Below are 15,140 nucleotides of genomic sequence, written 5' to 3'. Positions count from 1 at the left end.
TCATTTTAACATAGAGAGAAATGAACTTCCAGTTACAACAATCATGGAATCACTGCTCTATGTCTCCTACCTAAAAATATTTCCTGCACAAAATGCAAGGAGGAGGTAGGTTTCAAAACTTATCTGCACTCTATTTTATGATCTTTGTTTTCATTTTCTTTTTGTCTTTGTTTTTTTTTTTTTTTTTGAGATGGAGTCTCGCTCTGTCGCCCAGGCTGGAGTGCAGTGGCCGGATCTCAGCTCACTGCAAGCTCCGCCTCCCAGGTTTATGCCATTCTCCTGCCTCAGCCTCCCGAGTAGCTGGGACTACAGGCGCCCGCCACCTCGCCCGGCTAGTGTTTTGTATTTTTCAGTAGAGACAGGGTTTCACCGTGTTAGCCAGGATGGTCTCGATCTCCTGACCTCGTGATCCGCCCGTCTCGGCCTCCCAAAGTGCTGGGATTACAGGCTTGAGCCACTGCGCCCAGCCTTCATTTTCATATATGTGAGCATATTATGTTATTAAAATGTGGTCATAATTGCTGCACGATATTTATTCCAAACTCCAAAACCTTCAAATCCTCTATCACTGAACAAACTGTTTCAAATTTCCCATTAATCTTATGTTAAAAATAAACAATCTTGTACATATATCTTGTGTGCATCTCTCATTATTTCCTCAGAATACATGTATACCTTTTGATCTAACATTTTTACTTTTGGGAAACTCTTGATGTTGCCAAAGTGCCTCTCAGTTTATCCTCTCACCAGTAACAGTACTTGAGTGTTTGTGGTATATATTGATACCGACTAGTGGAAGTTCTCCTTACCCCAACAAATACATAAATTATTATTCACATTTTTCTAAAGTTTAAATTTCACTATTATTCTCTCAGTTGAAATTTAGAAACAGTATTTTCAAATTACCTCAAATTCCACTGAAATTTATTACTAGAATTACATTAAACTTACAAGTAAATTTGGATAGAACTATAGTTACTGAAATACTGAGTTTTAGCATTTGGGAATATTAGCCATCTCTGCTTTATTCAGATTGACTTTTATGTATAATAACCAAAACAGCGTGGTACTGGCATACAAACAGACATACAGACCAATGGAACAGAATGGAGAGTCCAAAAATGCATCCACACATGTAGAGCCAACTGATTTTTGGCAAAAGTACCAAGAACATAGGGGAAAGGACAGTCTCCTCAATGAACAGTAGTGGGAAAACTGAATATCCACATGCAGAAGGATGAAATTAAATCCTCTTCTCTCATCACATACCAAAAACAACTCAATTTGACAGTTTTCATAAAAGGCATTAAAAAATAATCAACTCAAAATGGATTAAAGACTTTAAATGTAAGACCTGAAACTGGAAAAGTACTAGAAGAGAATACGGGGGAGGCTGGGCATGGTGGTTTATGTCTGTAATCCCCACATTTTGGGAGGCCGAGGCAGGCAGATCACCGGAGGCGAGGAGTTCAAGACCAGCCTGGCCAATATGGCAAAGCCCTGTCTCCACTGAAAATACAAAAATTAGCCAGGCACGGTGCCACACACCTGTAATCCCAGATACTTGGGAGGCTGAGTCACGAGAATTGTTTGAATCCCAAAGGCAGAGGTTGCAGTGAGCCAAGATGGTGCCACTGCACTCCAGCCTGGGTGACAGACTCTGTTTCAAAAAAAAAAAGAAAGAAAAGAAAAAGAAAATATAGTGGAAAAGCCCCATGACATTGGTCTGGGCAAAGATTTTTTGGCTAAGACTTTAAAAGGACAGGCAACAAAAGCAAAAACAGACAAATGAGATTACATCAAACTAAAAAGTTTCTACACGGCAAAGGAAACAATCAACAGACTAAAGAGACAATCTACAGAATGGGAGAAAATATTTGTAAACTATATATCTAATAGGGGGTCAGTACCTGAAATACATAAGGTACTCAACTCAATAGCAAGAGAACAAATAACCTAATTTCTAAAATAAGCAAAAAGGGCCAGGCACAGTGGCTCACGCCTATAATCCCTACACTTTGGAAGGCCGAGGTGGGTAGATCACCTGAGGTCAGGAGTTCAAGACCAGCCTGGTCAACATGGTGAAACCCTGTCTCTAATAAAAATACATTAAAAAAAAAAAAATAGCTGGGTGTGGTGATGGGCACCTGTAATCCCAGCTACTCAGGAGGCTGAGGCAGGAGAATCACTTGAAAAAGAGAGGCGGAGGTTGCAGTGAGCCAAGATCATGCCATTGCACTCCAGCCTGGGCGACAAGAGCAAAACTCCATTTGAAAAATAATAATAAAAATACAATAAAATAGGTAAAAAGCTTGAGTAGCTATTTCTCGAAAGAAAATATGCAAATGGCCAACAGGTATATGAAAAAATCCTCAACATGACTAATCATCAGGAAAATGCAAACTAAAACCACGATGAGCTATTATCGTACCCCCATTACAGGGGCAATCATCAAAAAGGACGAAACATAACAAGCGCTGGCAAGAATATGGAGAAAAGGGAACCCTTACATGCTGCTTGTGGGGGTGTAAATTAGTACAGCCATTATGAAAAGAGGTATTAGGTTTCCTCAAAAAAATTAAAAACAGAAGTACCATATGATCCAGCAATCCCACTACTGGGTGTCTATCCAAAGGAAATAAAACGAGTATGTCAAAGAGATATCTGCACCCCCATGTTTATTGCAGCACTGTTCACAATAGCCAAGATATGGAATCAACCTAAGTAAGTGTCCATCAATGGATGAACGGATAAAGAAAATGTGAGATATATACACAATGGAATATTATTCCACCATAAAAAGAAGGAAATCTTGTCATTTGCAACAGCATGGATGAACCTGGAGGACATTATGTTAAATGAAATAAGCCAGGCACAGAAAGACAAATACCACATGATTTCATTTACACATGGACTTTAAAAAGCTGATCTCGTAGAAATAGAGTAGAATCGTGGTTACCAGAGGCTGGGGTGGTTAGGAGGAAATGGTAGGGTACGGGGAGATATTGGTCAAAGGATATGTAATTACAGTTAGATATGGGGAATAAATTCAAGAGGTCTATTGCACGATAAAGTTAATGACAATAGTTATAGTTAATGACAATAGTTATAGTTAATGACAATAATGATCATTTATTATATTCTTGAAAATGCAAAGAATGTTAAGTGCTCTCACCACAAAAATGGTAACTGTGAGGTAATGCATTTGTTAATTAGCTAGACTTAGCCATTTCACAATGTTTAAATACTTCAATATATTAAGTTGTACATTATAAATACAAATAATGTTTTGTCAATTAAAAATGGACTTTTGTGGATTCCAGGAAAGTTTTTAATTTTTTTAGCTGTTGAACAATTATTTATATAGTTGCTTTTTGATTAGATCTTTTTGTCCCATAATGTATTTTCTAATTAATTTTTGCTTGTATTTGAGAAAGTTGTTGATTCTTGTATATATTTTGTAACCAACTCTCTTCTTTTTTTTTTGAGACAGAGCTTCACTCTTGTTGCCCAGGGTAGGGTGCAATAGTGCAATCTTGGCTTACTGCACCCTCCGGCTCCTAGGTTCAAGCGCTTTTCATTCCTCAGCCTCCCAGGTAGCTAGGATTACAGGTGCCTGCCACCATGCTCGGCTAATTTTTAGTAGAGATGGGGTTTCACCACATTGGCCAGGCTGGTCTCGAACTCCTGACCTCAGGTGATCCACCTGCCTCGGCCTCCCAAAGTGCTGGGATTACAGAAGTGAGCCACCACGCCCAGCCCAACTATTTCATTAAACTCCATTCGTTCTCATCATTTTTCAGTTGATTCTCTTAGTTTACACAGGCAAATTGCTCCCATCCATAAATAACAACCTACTTGCAATAATTAGAAAAGCTCCTTTATTGTTGGTTTAAAAATATCCAAACCTTGTTCCATTCAGTAAAAACAGGGTTTTTATTTTTTTATTTTTTTATTTTAGTTAAAAAAGTAAGTTTTCTATCAAATAACTTTGAGTAGCATGAGGTTGGAATTTTCAGAATAATATTGGGTAACATCCATTTTATTAGGGGTTGCAAACATCCTTATGTTGTTCATAGTTTTAGTATTTCACCACTGAATATAATGTTGGTTATTGGTTTAGAAGACTACACGTTTGTTAATAAAATATTATTTTTAGTTCACTGAAGTGTTTTTAATTAATAGTAAAAATTAAAATTTATCAATGTCTTTTTGTGTAACTAAAGAGATAGCCAAATATTCTTGTCACATGACCTATCCTATTGCAGCGATAAGATATACAAAGTTTTAATACACAGCTAGTTATCTTTGCACTCCTGGAATAAACTCCACTTTGCCTTGGTAAATTGCTATTGAGAGAAAAATTTCAATAACTAGAATTTTCTTTCAGATGTTAATCTCCATCTTTATGATTGGTCTTCCTGTAAGAGAGCAAGAGAGAGGGAGAGGGAGAGAGAGTGTGTGTGTGTGCGCACGTGCATGAGTGTGCACATGCTTCCTTTATCAGATTGTGACATCATGGGGATAGTGAAATAAAATTCTAAAATGTTTCGTCTTTTTTCTTACTCTGAAATAATTTGTAAAGCATAGGGAAAAAAATCTGTTCCTTGAAAATTTGAAGGAACTTGCCTCTAAAATTATCCAAGTTCAGCCTCCTGGGGGAAGTAATTCTCAGAAAACTTCAGAAATCACTTGCATTTTCATTGGTCTTTATGAATAGAGTTATATATTTTCCTAGAAAATCATTCACTTAATTCAAATTTTTAATTTATTAGCACAGCATTGTCTACAGTAACACAGTTTTAATCTTTTCCAAATCTATGGTTCTAGTCCCTCATTTCTAATGCTGTGTATTTGCATTTTTACTAATCTCTTCTTGATTAGACTTACCAAAGATGTGTTCATTTGTTGACCTTATAAAGAACAAGCTGTTGGATTTTTATAACAGCTGTCTCTTAGAGTTTTATTATTAATTTCTCTTCTTATCTTAATTACTTTCTTCAGAATCATTTATTGCTTTTGTTCTAAATTCTTGGATTAGATGCTTAATTCATTTATTTTCTTTTTTTAGTATTGAATGGATTAAAATGTTGTCATTTTCTTTGAGTACAGCTTTACATGAATTTCCTATAAAAGGCTCTCCCTATAATTTTGTATGTGTTCTACAGTAATAATTTCCTCTGTCACCCAATCGTTTATTTTCTGACTTTCAGTATTTTACTGATTCTTGTATATATTTTGACTATAAAATCAATGACTTTCTAAATGACTATAAAAACAATAACCATGCACAATCAATAAGTGCAATCAGCTTATCAGCTATTTTAAGACATTTCTGAAAGAGAGAAAGGAGACAGGTTACATTACAAGGGAAAATCAACGTGCAGGATAAATTAGAGCTAAGACCATCTGCTTCTGAAGGAGCTCCAGGAGGGAATACTGGGACAGTCATTAAGATGATCAGTTAGGCCCGGGCGTGGTGGCTCAAGCCTGTAATCCCAGCACTTTGGGAGGCCGAGACAGGCGGATCACGAGGTCAGGAGATCGAGACCATCCTGGCTAACACGGTGAAACCCCGTCCCTACTAAAAAATACAAAAAAAAAAAAAAAAAAAAAGGTGATCAGTTAGGAAACTGCACTGAGAGCAGCTTGGTGGTGGGTTCTTTCCCCTCCCACACTTGCATTACATAGTAGGCAGCACCATCATGGCCCATAAGGTAAGAAGTGAATGGGAGAGCCATGGCTGGGCTCAGGGAAACAGGGCAACGGCCCAAGTACCTACTGACTATAAGAGAACACGAGGCTACTCCACACAGAAGACAAGCTCCTACATACTTCACTCAGCAGCATATCCAAATATATATATAAGGAGATAAGAAAAACCAAACATTTGAGAAAGAATTCCATGGGAGATCAAGATTAAAATAGAAAGAAAAAAAAAACAGTTAATATGGTAAATAGAAAACTTTAATGTTTGTATAGTTACAAACATACAAACATTAAGTAAAATGAGATGAGAAAGAATACTGCACTTACAAAGCAGAACACCGCTACTTACCAAATCAGCAATCGTGGTAAATAAACATACTCAATATGTGCCAAATAATCAGAATGAAAAGTCAAGAAAAAAATTTAGTGAGCAGGATGATCTAGCTAAAGCTTTCTTCCAGAATCCAATTTAAAAAAAAAAAGGCCAAAGGGATAAGAAGTATAAGAAAACAACGAAGGTATACACAGAATAGATATGAAATGTCCAAAGTCCATTTGATAGATGTCCCAGAAATGGAGAGCAAAGACAATATGAGTAAAGAGACATGGAAGAAAAAAGGAAAACTGAAGAGAGACATGTATTTTCAGATTAAAAGAGACAACCAAAGGCTATGCAAGATTAGAAACAAAAATAGAAACACTGAAATTTCTTATAGTACAGGAAGGGGGAGTGGAGAGAAGAAAAAAACAGTAAATAAATGAAACAGAAAATTCAGTGTCAGTATAAAAAAGAAAATGTAACTAATAAAAAGTAAATCATGTAGTAAGAATACAAATACATGCAAATGTGCTAGTAATCATAATAAATGAGAACACATCAAATCTACCCATTAAAAGATATCCTGAAACTAAGTAAAAGGAAAACCAGACATTTTTTTTCCACTCAAAATCTACTTCAAACCATGACACAGAGATGTTAAAATTAAGTGATTAAAGAAATATCATGTAAATGCTAACAACAAAAAAAACTGGTAGAGGAATTATTAGAATCAGACAAAACAGTCAAAAAAGAAATCAAGCTGACAAATCATTAAATGCAAAAAGTAGTATACTTCATATTGATAAAATCTATCCTCAAAGGTAGGTTCCCCTTAGTCTCATTGGTCAAAACTGTATCACATGTCCACAGCAAAACCAATCGCAGTCAAGGAGAACGGAATTCTCATGAAGAGTTAGACCACTTTGGGAATGAATCCCGGAGCTGGGGTAGAACCTGCCTTTTCTGAAACACAGTTCATGCAAAGTAGAACGGATACTTGAAGAAAAATCAGAACTGTAGAGAGGCAGGCAATCAACAATATTTGATACATCACTCTGAAATTATCACAACACATAATTTATTTCCTTGCAGCATTAGGGTTATGGTTTGGCTCTGTGTCCCCAGCCAAATCTCATGTTGAATTATAATCCCCAATTTGGGGGGGGGACCTGGTGCGAGGTGATTAGATCATGGAGGCAGGTTGCCTCCCTGTGTTCTCATGATAGCGAGTTCTCAGGAAATCTGTTTGTTTAAAAGTATATAGCACATCCACCTTTGCTCTCTCTCCTGTTGGCCATGTGAAGATGTGCTTCCTTCCCCTTCAGCTTCTACCATGATTCTAAGTTTCCTGAGGCCTTCCCAGCCACGTTTTCTGTATAGCCTGCAGAACTGTGAGCCAATTAAACCTCTTTTCTTTATAAATTACCCAGTCTCAGATAGTTCTTTATAGTAATGAGATAACTGACTAACACAACTAGTTACTACCAATAACTACAAGGTGATGAATTACTATAAAATTTACAAGTATAATATTGTATTTGTTTGTCTCCTTTTAATTGTCTACCTCCTCCATTAAAATGTAAATTTCGGGAGAGCTGGAAACTTGTCTATCCTGATCTTAATTATAGCTTCAGCAACTTGCACAAGGTTCAGTATATAAAAGGAACTCAATACATATTTGCCTACAGAATGAATGAATGAGTGCTGGGAGAGATTACTCTGAGACAGATCAACCAGAAAAATACAGTTTAAAAAAAAAAAAAAAAAAGCCAGAAAAGGAAAGCTTTAAAGTGGTGTCAGTGTAACAGAGTTCAGGGAGAAGATAGGAATTACAAAAAGACCACTAAACTGTACGTTCAGAAGGGATTTTACATTTAGGAAGCAATTTCAGTAACAGCATTTGTGAATATAAACCAGATCATAAGGAATTAAGGATGAAGTGAGTAATAAAGAAGTGGTTACAGTAAAATTACCTTTGTCTTTTTTTAAATTTGCTAGAAGCAGTAAAGGTAATATCTCTGAGGATAGCAAAATCAAGGAAGGGGTTAGCTGGTTTATTTTAGAATGGTGAGATGAGATGAGAAGTTCACATGTGCTCTATCATCTTCTTCATGACCTACTGGCACCAACCGTGGCATATTTCTGACAAAAAAAGGAAGTGTCCAATGGAGAAGAATGTATTGAAGATATAGAAAAAAGAGGAATTACAAATACATTTCTAGAAGAAGGAAGTGAATCACATGTAAAATATTTAGAGTTTAAGCTGAGGAGGCTCTTTTTGTCCCCAGAGCCAAGAGCAATTAAAAATGTGAAAGTCAGAGAGACACGTAGAACATAACTCATGTGCTATCACCTAAACTTAACCTAGATTATTTACCTAAGAATTATTCCATAGTAGGTATCCAATAAATATTTGTCGAATGAATGGAATAAACAAACACATAAATGGGTGCAATGATAAAAATGTATTGTGTTTTGTGTCTTCTTATAGTAAACATGATCCTCCCATTTTCTTAAGGTAAATAATTCAAGTGATAAGGAATGAAAGGTTCTACAAATAAAGAAATGCCTTAGGCCAAGTGTGGTGGCTCACGTCTGTAATCTCAGCACTTTGGGAGGCCAAGGCGGGTGGATCATTTGAGGTCAGGAGTTTGAGACCAGCCTGGCCAACATGGTGAAACCCTGTTTCTACTAAATACACAAAAATTAGCTGGGTGTTAGTGGCATGTGCCTGTAATCCCAGCTACTTGGGAGGCTGAGGCAGGAGAATCACTTGAGCCTGGGAGGCGGAGGTTGTCGTGAGCCGAGATCACACCACTGCACTCCAGTCTGGGTGACAGTGAGATCCGGTCTCAAAAAAAAGGAAATGCCCTCAATGAACATTTCCCAACAACAACACGTCAGGCAAAACAAGAGAGAAGCAAAAGTAAGGTAGAATAGATGGATGAATATCCTTGTGTAGTCTACTGTTACTGAAATCCCTAATGATGGAATTATTTATATATTAAAGTTATTCATTTTACTGAAAGCTACAGTAAGTAAAAGGAAATCATTTATGTAAAAGCATATATAATAAAAATATGGTCAATCAATAACCAGAAAATATGTATATATCAATATTTATCTAAGCCTAGGATAAAAACAAGATTAAGAAATAAAAAGTTTAATTTTCATTATTTAAAATAACTGCTCAACCCGAAAATTAAATCCCAGATCTAGTATTCTAATTTGTTAAGCATTCTCTTTGTCAAATGTTCTACTTTTAATAGTTTTTATGTTCCAAATACATATACCAAACTTTTAAAAACGCTATTTAAAATCCACTAGAAGTTATTTAAAAATAAATCATATCTACAACTGACTTTGCAACATTCACCTTAGTATGCTACGTACATCACAATTTTATGTTAAGTTAAAAGCTCATAGAAACAGATGAACACCTTTATGTCGTTTGGCAGACCACTAAAAGTACAACATGACTATGTACCAGATTTAGCTTTTACTTGTTAACCACTAGAATCTTACCATAACATTGCCTATTCAATTGTAGATTTCAAGATTAGGATCTTGTCAAGACAAAAAGATACTTATTAAAAGAAAAAAAAGGGATAAAAGTGTTTCATGGTTCGTCTTTGCTTACATACGAGCTAAATAAGTAAATTTACAACTGACATGATTTCTTTCAATGATTTAATGATGACCTGGGATGCACAAAACACCCAAGTGACACATTTATACCATATGCTGGGTGAAACTATGAATGAGAAAGGGGTTCCACACTATTGGGAAGAAGATAGCGCTCAAAAGGGTCAAATTCTAGCAACATCAGTTAGTACAAATAGTTCATTTTTCAATGGAATTTTTACACACAATTGTTGTAATAAATTACCTTGTTGGGGAAAGACAAAGAAAAAATAAATTAAACCAAATCAAGGAAATCAAAATGGGAGCTAGAATTCTAGTTAATTATAGAATTGAAGACATAGATTTGAGAAATGTTCTATAAGAAATAGTGACAGGATTTGTCAACCACTAGTATGGCAAGAGGAAAAGTTGGAAAATAAGAATGTTGGGAAAGATAAATTATTTAGTTGGTTGCAGCCCCACCCCACTCCCTTTCTTTCTTGTTTAAAGGATCTGAAATAAAGTGGCACTTTGGAGCTAACCATGGGTCTTTCTCGTCATTCTCATTTCATGCTGAGGAGCTTCTGGTCTATTAAAAGCAGGTATGACCATCAAGTATGCCACTGACTATTTTCAGTTACCATACCAGAAATTTCATATTGTAATGAAGATTATTCCTTAAGCACTTTTCTTAGAACACTCTGCATTCATTTCCCTGATTTCCATTGCTCAAAACATATGGAATGCCTCACATATTTTTATACCCGTGTAGTGTAACTTTGTTTTAATGTATGTGTATAACTATTTTTAGTGAATATTTATGCCAGTTTCATAACTTTGCATCCCTACTCTCTTATACATTATCATATTCTCTGGATACCATCTCTAATTTTATGTATCTTTGGTTTAAAAATAGCAATGATGGTGGTGGTGTTTTGTTTTGCAGATGAGAAGTTCACCAGTGCTCTATCATCTTCTTTGTGACCTACTGGCACCAACTATGGCAGATCCCCTGTGACTCCACGAGGCTAGTTACCATGAAAGTTTTCACCAGAAGGAGCTACCACCATACTCTCAAGACACATCCAAAAACTCACCTTTTACCTTCAATGCTTGTATTCTTGTTTTCAGGATTTTCATGTTTGTAAATCTTTCTGTTCAGAAATTCTGTTCAGAATTCAGAAGTATCTAGTACCTCAAATAAACAGTTAGCAATAACTAGTAGGGGCTTGTAAGTACCTTTTGATGTTGTTCATCCTTCATCTTTTGCAATTTTCTGTTTTCTTCTGCCCTTAGAGAATCTCTATAAGCCCAGCTTCTGGCCTGTAAAGGTACAGAGAGAGAGAGAAAAAAAAAAACAACTTGATAGGATCAAGTATTGTCACAGTACACCAAGCTGCCTACTATGGGCCTGGTGCTAATAACGCAACCTCTGTACTGAGCATATAGTAAGCTCTCCATACACACTTGGTTATTGATTTACGCAAATGTCTGAAAATGTCCCTTGGGATATACACAAAGAAAACAAGTGTAAGCACAATCATCCTGCACATTTGAAAGGATGATCTAAATGTTTAATTAAGCTTTAAAAAATCCCCTCAGAGACAATCAACATAGTTTATTCCTTCTAGTGGAAAGTTTAGGACATTTTCCAGAATATTCCAACTAGTTGATCAGTCAATATTAAAGACAAGCAATAGTGGCACTGCCTTTAGAAGAACTGGCATGTCTACTGCTCATTAATGATATCTGATTAAGCAGCTTGTCAACTAGTGGTTGATACCATATAATTTCAAGGATGCATATTTTCTAAGTGCTTGCATCCCTCATCTGAATGAAGCTTATTTCTATTTCTGAAAAGCAAAACAAAGCCTGTTCAGGAACACATGACACCAAAGCCTTTGGCAAGCCAGCACATGCGGGAGAATTCGGTGTCTCTGACCCAGCACACCAGAGTTCCACACCCGGGCATAGTGAGCGTGTGTTCTGAAATTTATGGCATTTCAAGTGTTCTGTTTATTTGTCATATGCTTTCTCTCCTTCAATTGATCTGCATCCCCAGCTTCTGTAAGGCAAAGAGCTAATGCTTAGGAAATTACGTGGATCTCATAAAAAACTACCAGCAGCATCATGGCAGCAGGTTACATATTCCAGACCTAGTTCTCAGGACTAATAACCCATAAAGTTCAGGTAGGCTGGTTCCCCCTTTTTGCAACCTACATGAACTTTCATATAACTTTTCTCAAGCACTTCTTAGTTCACTCTCCCATTTCTGTCACTATAAAAGCCACATACCATCAAATAGTAAGAACCACTTCCCAGAAAAAGAGAGAAGCTTTCAAAATAGTATCATCTATAGCAGTGCCAGCTGGAAAACTGGAGCTTCATGTGTTCAGAAATCCCTGGTTTATCCAAACCCTGCTGCATTGGGCAGGTAAACATACATCCTATGACTTTCTCTTATTTGCATCCTAAACTCAAGGGGACTGTGCTAAGACATAGAAGGGGAAAAGTGATTCTCTGACAATCCCTTCTTTTTATTTCTGATAACCCCTTCTTTTTATATTAGAGAAGGCTAGTCTTTATCACAAATATTCCATATAAGACCTAGTGAGGAAGGGAAGAAGGGAGGGAGGGAAGGAGGATGGGAAGAGAGGACAGGAAGACAGCAGCAGTGGACAAATGCCAGGCAGAGAATGAAATGACTCTATAAAGTACTGCATACTGACCAGTGAGCCTCTGAGTCCCTCTCTTTGAAGTTTTCTTCTGTTTCCTGTACTGTTTCTTCTGAGAGGTAAGACATTATATATATATATATATGTATATATGTATATATAAGTAACAAAGAAAAAAGGAGGAGTTTGGAGAATTTTTTTTTAAATCTCCCCTTCTTCCCCCAAAAAAACCCAAATCAGTAAAATATTTAGAAGATAAAGTCAAGAAAATATGCCAAAATATAGTAAAAAGATAGTCAAAGATAACTTACAGGAGAAAATCTCTAAAGTTAGAAGATAAACCCGGGAGGTCTACAATTTGAATAATAGAAATTCCAAAAAGAGAAAATGAAGGGATATAAATCAAACAGATAACACAAAAAAATCATCTAGAACTAGAGATGAATTTCTAGATTTAAAATCAATTTAAAAAAGATTTTCACACTAAATCTCATCATTACAGAATGCCAGAAAAAGAAAAGATGATACTAAAGTATTTTCAGGGGAAACAGAGAAAATCCCCCACATAAAGTCTGAAATTCACATGGCCTTGGATTTCTCAGGAACCAGTACCCAAAGTTAGAAGAGCAATGCCTCAAAATTCTGGAGGAAAAATATGTCCAGTTTGGAATAGTCATCAATAAAAATGCAAGCAAAGTGCGAGAGCTGAATAAAGATAGTTTCAGACATGGAAGGACCTGAACATGTTTACCTTCCATGTGTCTTCTCTTGGGAAGCTACTAAGTAATATGCTCCACCAAAACAAAGAAATAAAGCAAGAAAATAGAAGAAATGAGGCCCAGAAATCAGAGAACCCAACTTAGGAAAGCAATAAAAGCAATTCCCAAGATAACTTTAAAACAGTGATTCTCAACCTTGGCTGCACATTAGAATCACCCAGGGAGCTTTTTGAAACCCTGAAGCCCAGGCCACAATACAGCAGGCTCTCTGGAGGTGTAACCCAGGTGTCTGTGATTTTTAAAGCTCCCTAGGTGAATCCAGTGTGCAGAGGAGGCTGAGAATTATAGTGTTAAAGGAAAGTCCCAGAACAACAGCTGTGCACCAGGCCTACAAACACCCAGGACAGGTTAAAGCAGGAGGAAAGAGGGATCCAGGAGGGAGAGAAAAAATAAATCGACAAGTTATCTGACAGGTGTAAGTTGGAAAATTGTTTAGAAATCTGCATCAAGAGGTATTTTGTAGAACAGTCACAAAAGCTGTCAGAAGACAGTCAAATGTTCAAAGGAAACTAAGAAAACGCTAAAATAAAATATGTTCAAAAAGTTTTACAGGAAGATATAACCAGAGTATACCAACTGGCTTGGCAGTGAGAAAATGTTTATATAGTCATAAAAGGGAAAGTTCAAATTACTGAATAATTATAAGAATGAGAGGAAGAAATGAGTTAATAAGGTCTAAAATTGATTAGTCAAGACATACCAACACATATTAACAGATATTCAGAGCTAACTAAGAAAAGAAACAAGTGGTGGGTTGCATAATGGCCCCCCAAAGATGTCCCAATCCCTGGAATCTGTGAATGTTTCTTTATATGACAAAAGGGACTTTGCAGAAATTAAGGATCTTGAAATGGAGAGATTAGCCTGGATGGTCCAGGTGGGCCCATTGTAATCACAAGGGTCATTATAAGAGGAAGCCAAGAAGGTCAGGGAGGGTGTAGAAGGTTGGGTGAGATGGAAGCTAAATTGGAGCAATGCAGCCATGTGCCAAGGGTTCGGGGGGACAGGGGACAGATGCCCCCTGGAGCCTCCAAAAGGAACCATCCCTGTTGATAACCTCATTTTAGCATTTTAAAACTCATTTTTATTTCTGATGTCCGGAAGTGTAAGAGAATAAATGTTTGTTCTATTAGGTCACTACATTTGTGGTAATATGTTACAGCAGCAATGGGAAACGCTAAGTGTTCCAAGTGTTGGGGTGGAAGTGGAATTCAAGTGGAGCAAAGGGACACATAGTAAGTATTTTATTTGACTTCTTAATGAATGAGCATGTGACACATAGATAAAAATTACAATAACCAACCTGCACTCAGTGCTCACAGTAGTGTGAGAGAGGACAGCTGGAGGCATAAGCTATAGAGCTCGGCCCCTCAGACATCAACATGCACACACATCTCCCATGGATTGTGTTAAACGCAAGCTCTGATTCAGGAGGTCTGCAGTGGGGCCTGAGATTGGTCTGTATCTAAATCTTTGCTCCTGATTTCAAAAGCTTTGCTTCCCCTTGCCTTACTTGCAAAATCTTTGCTTCCTCTTACCCCTTTGCAGAAGCAAAGATTTAGACTTGAGGCCAGTCCTCCAGATCCTAGAGGACTAAAAAGGGGCCATTCTAAAGAAAGAGACAGAATCTAGAATTGAAGGAGAGAGGGAGGGACAGAGAGAGGAAAGAGCTTTGTGCCTAAGCTAAGACATTTTGATTTTATCCTTGAAGATATGGGGGACCACTGAATGAGTTGGGGAAGTGAAACACCAGGATGAGATTTTTTCACATCGTTATTCTTTGTTGAGGAAGTACAGGCATAAGTCCGGGTGCGGCGGCTCGCACCTGTAATCCCAGCACTTTGGGAGGCCAAGGGCTGGATCATTTCAGCCCAGGAGTTTGAGATGACCCTGTGCAATGTGGCAAAACCCTGTCTCTACAAAGACTACAAAAGTTAGCGGGGCATGGGGGTGCATGCCTGTGGTCCCAGCTACTCAGGAGGCTGAGGTGGCAGGATGGCTTGAGCCTGGGTGGAGGTTGCAGTGAGCCAGATC

The 15,140-nt window shown here is 37.2% G+C and overlaps 1 protein-coding gene across 1 annotated transcript in view; it reads right to left on the bottom strand.

Moving 5' to 3' along the window:
• EPSTI1 (epithelial stromal interaction 1 (breast)) overlaps positions 1-15,140 on the bottom strand; it is a 116,755-nt gene that overhangs the window by 22,817 nt on the left and 78,798 nt on the right. The window contains exon 8 of the mRNA XM_011940372.1: positions 10,892-10,975. Coding sequence (XP_011795762.1) covers positions 10,892-10,975 — 84 coding nt within the window. The remainder of the gene's footprint in view (positions 1-10,891; positions 10,976-15,140) is intronic.

Source organism: Colobus angolensis, unplaced genomic scaffold (genome assembly GCF_000951035.1).
Source record: "Colobus angolensis palliatus isolate OR3802 unplaced genomic scaffold, Cang.pa_1.0 Scaffold101, whole genome shotgun sequence".
Classification (NCBI taxonomy): domain Eukaryota; kingdom Metazoa; phylum Chordata; class Mammalia; order Primates; family Cercopithecidae; genus Colobus; species Colobus angolensis.
The sequence above is the reverse complement of the archived record's forward strand: the minus strand, read 5'-3'. Positions and strand labels throughout refer to the sequence as shown.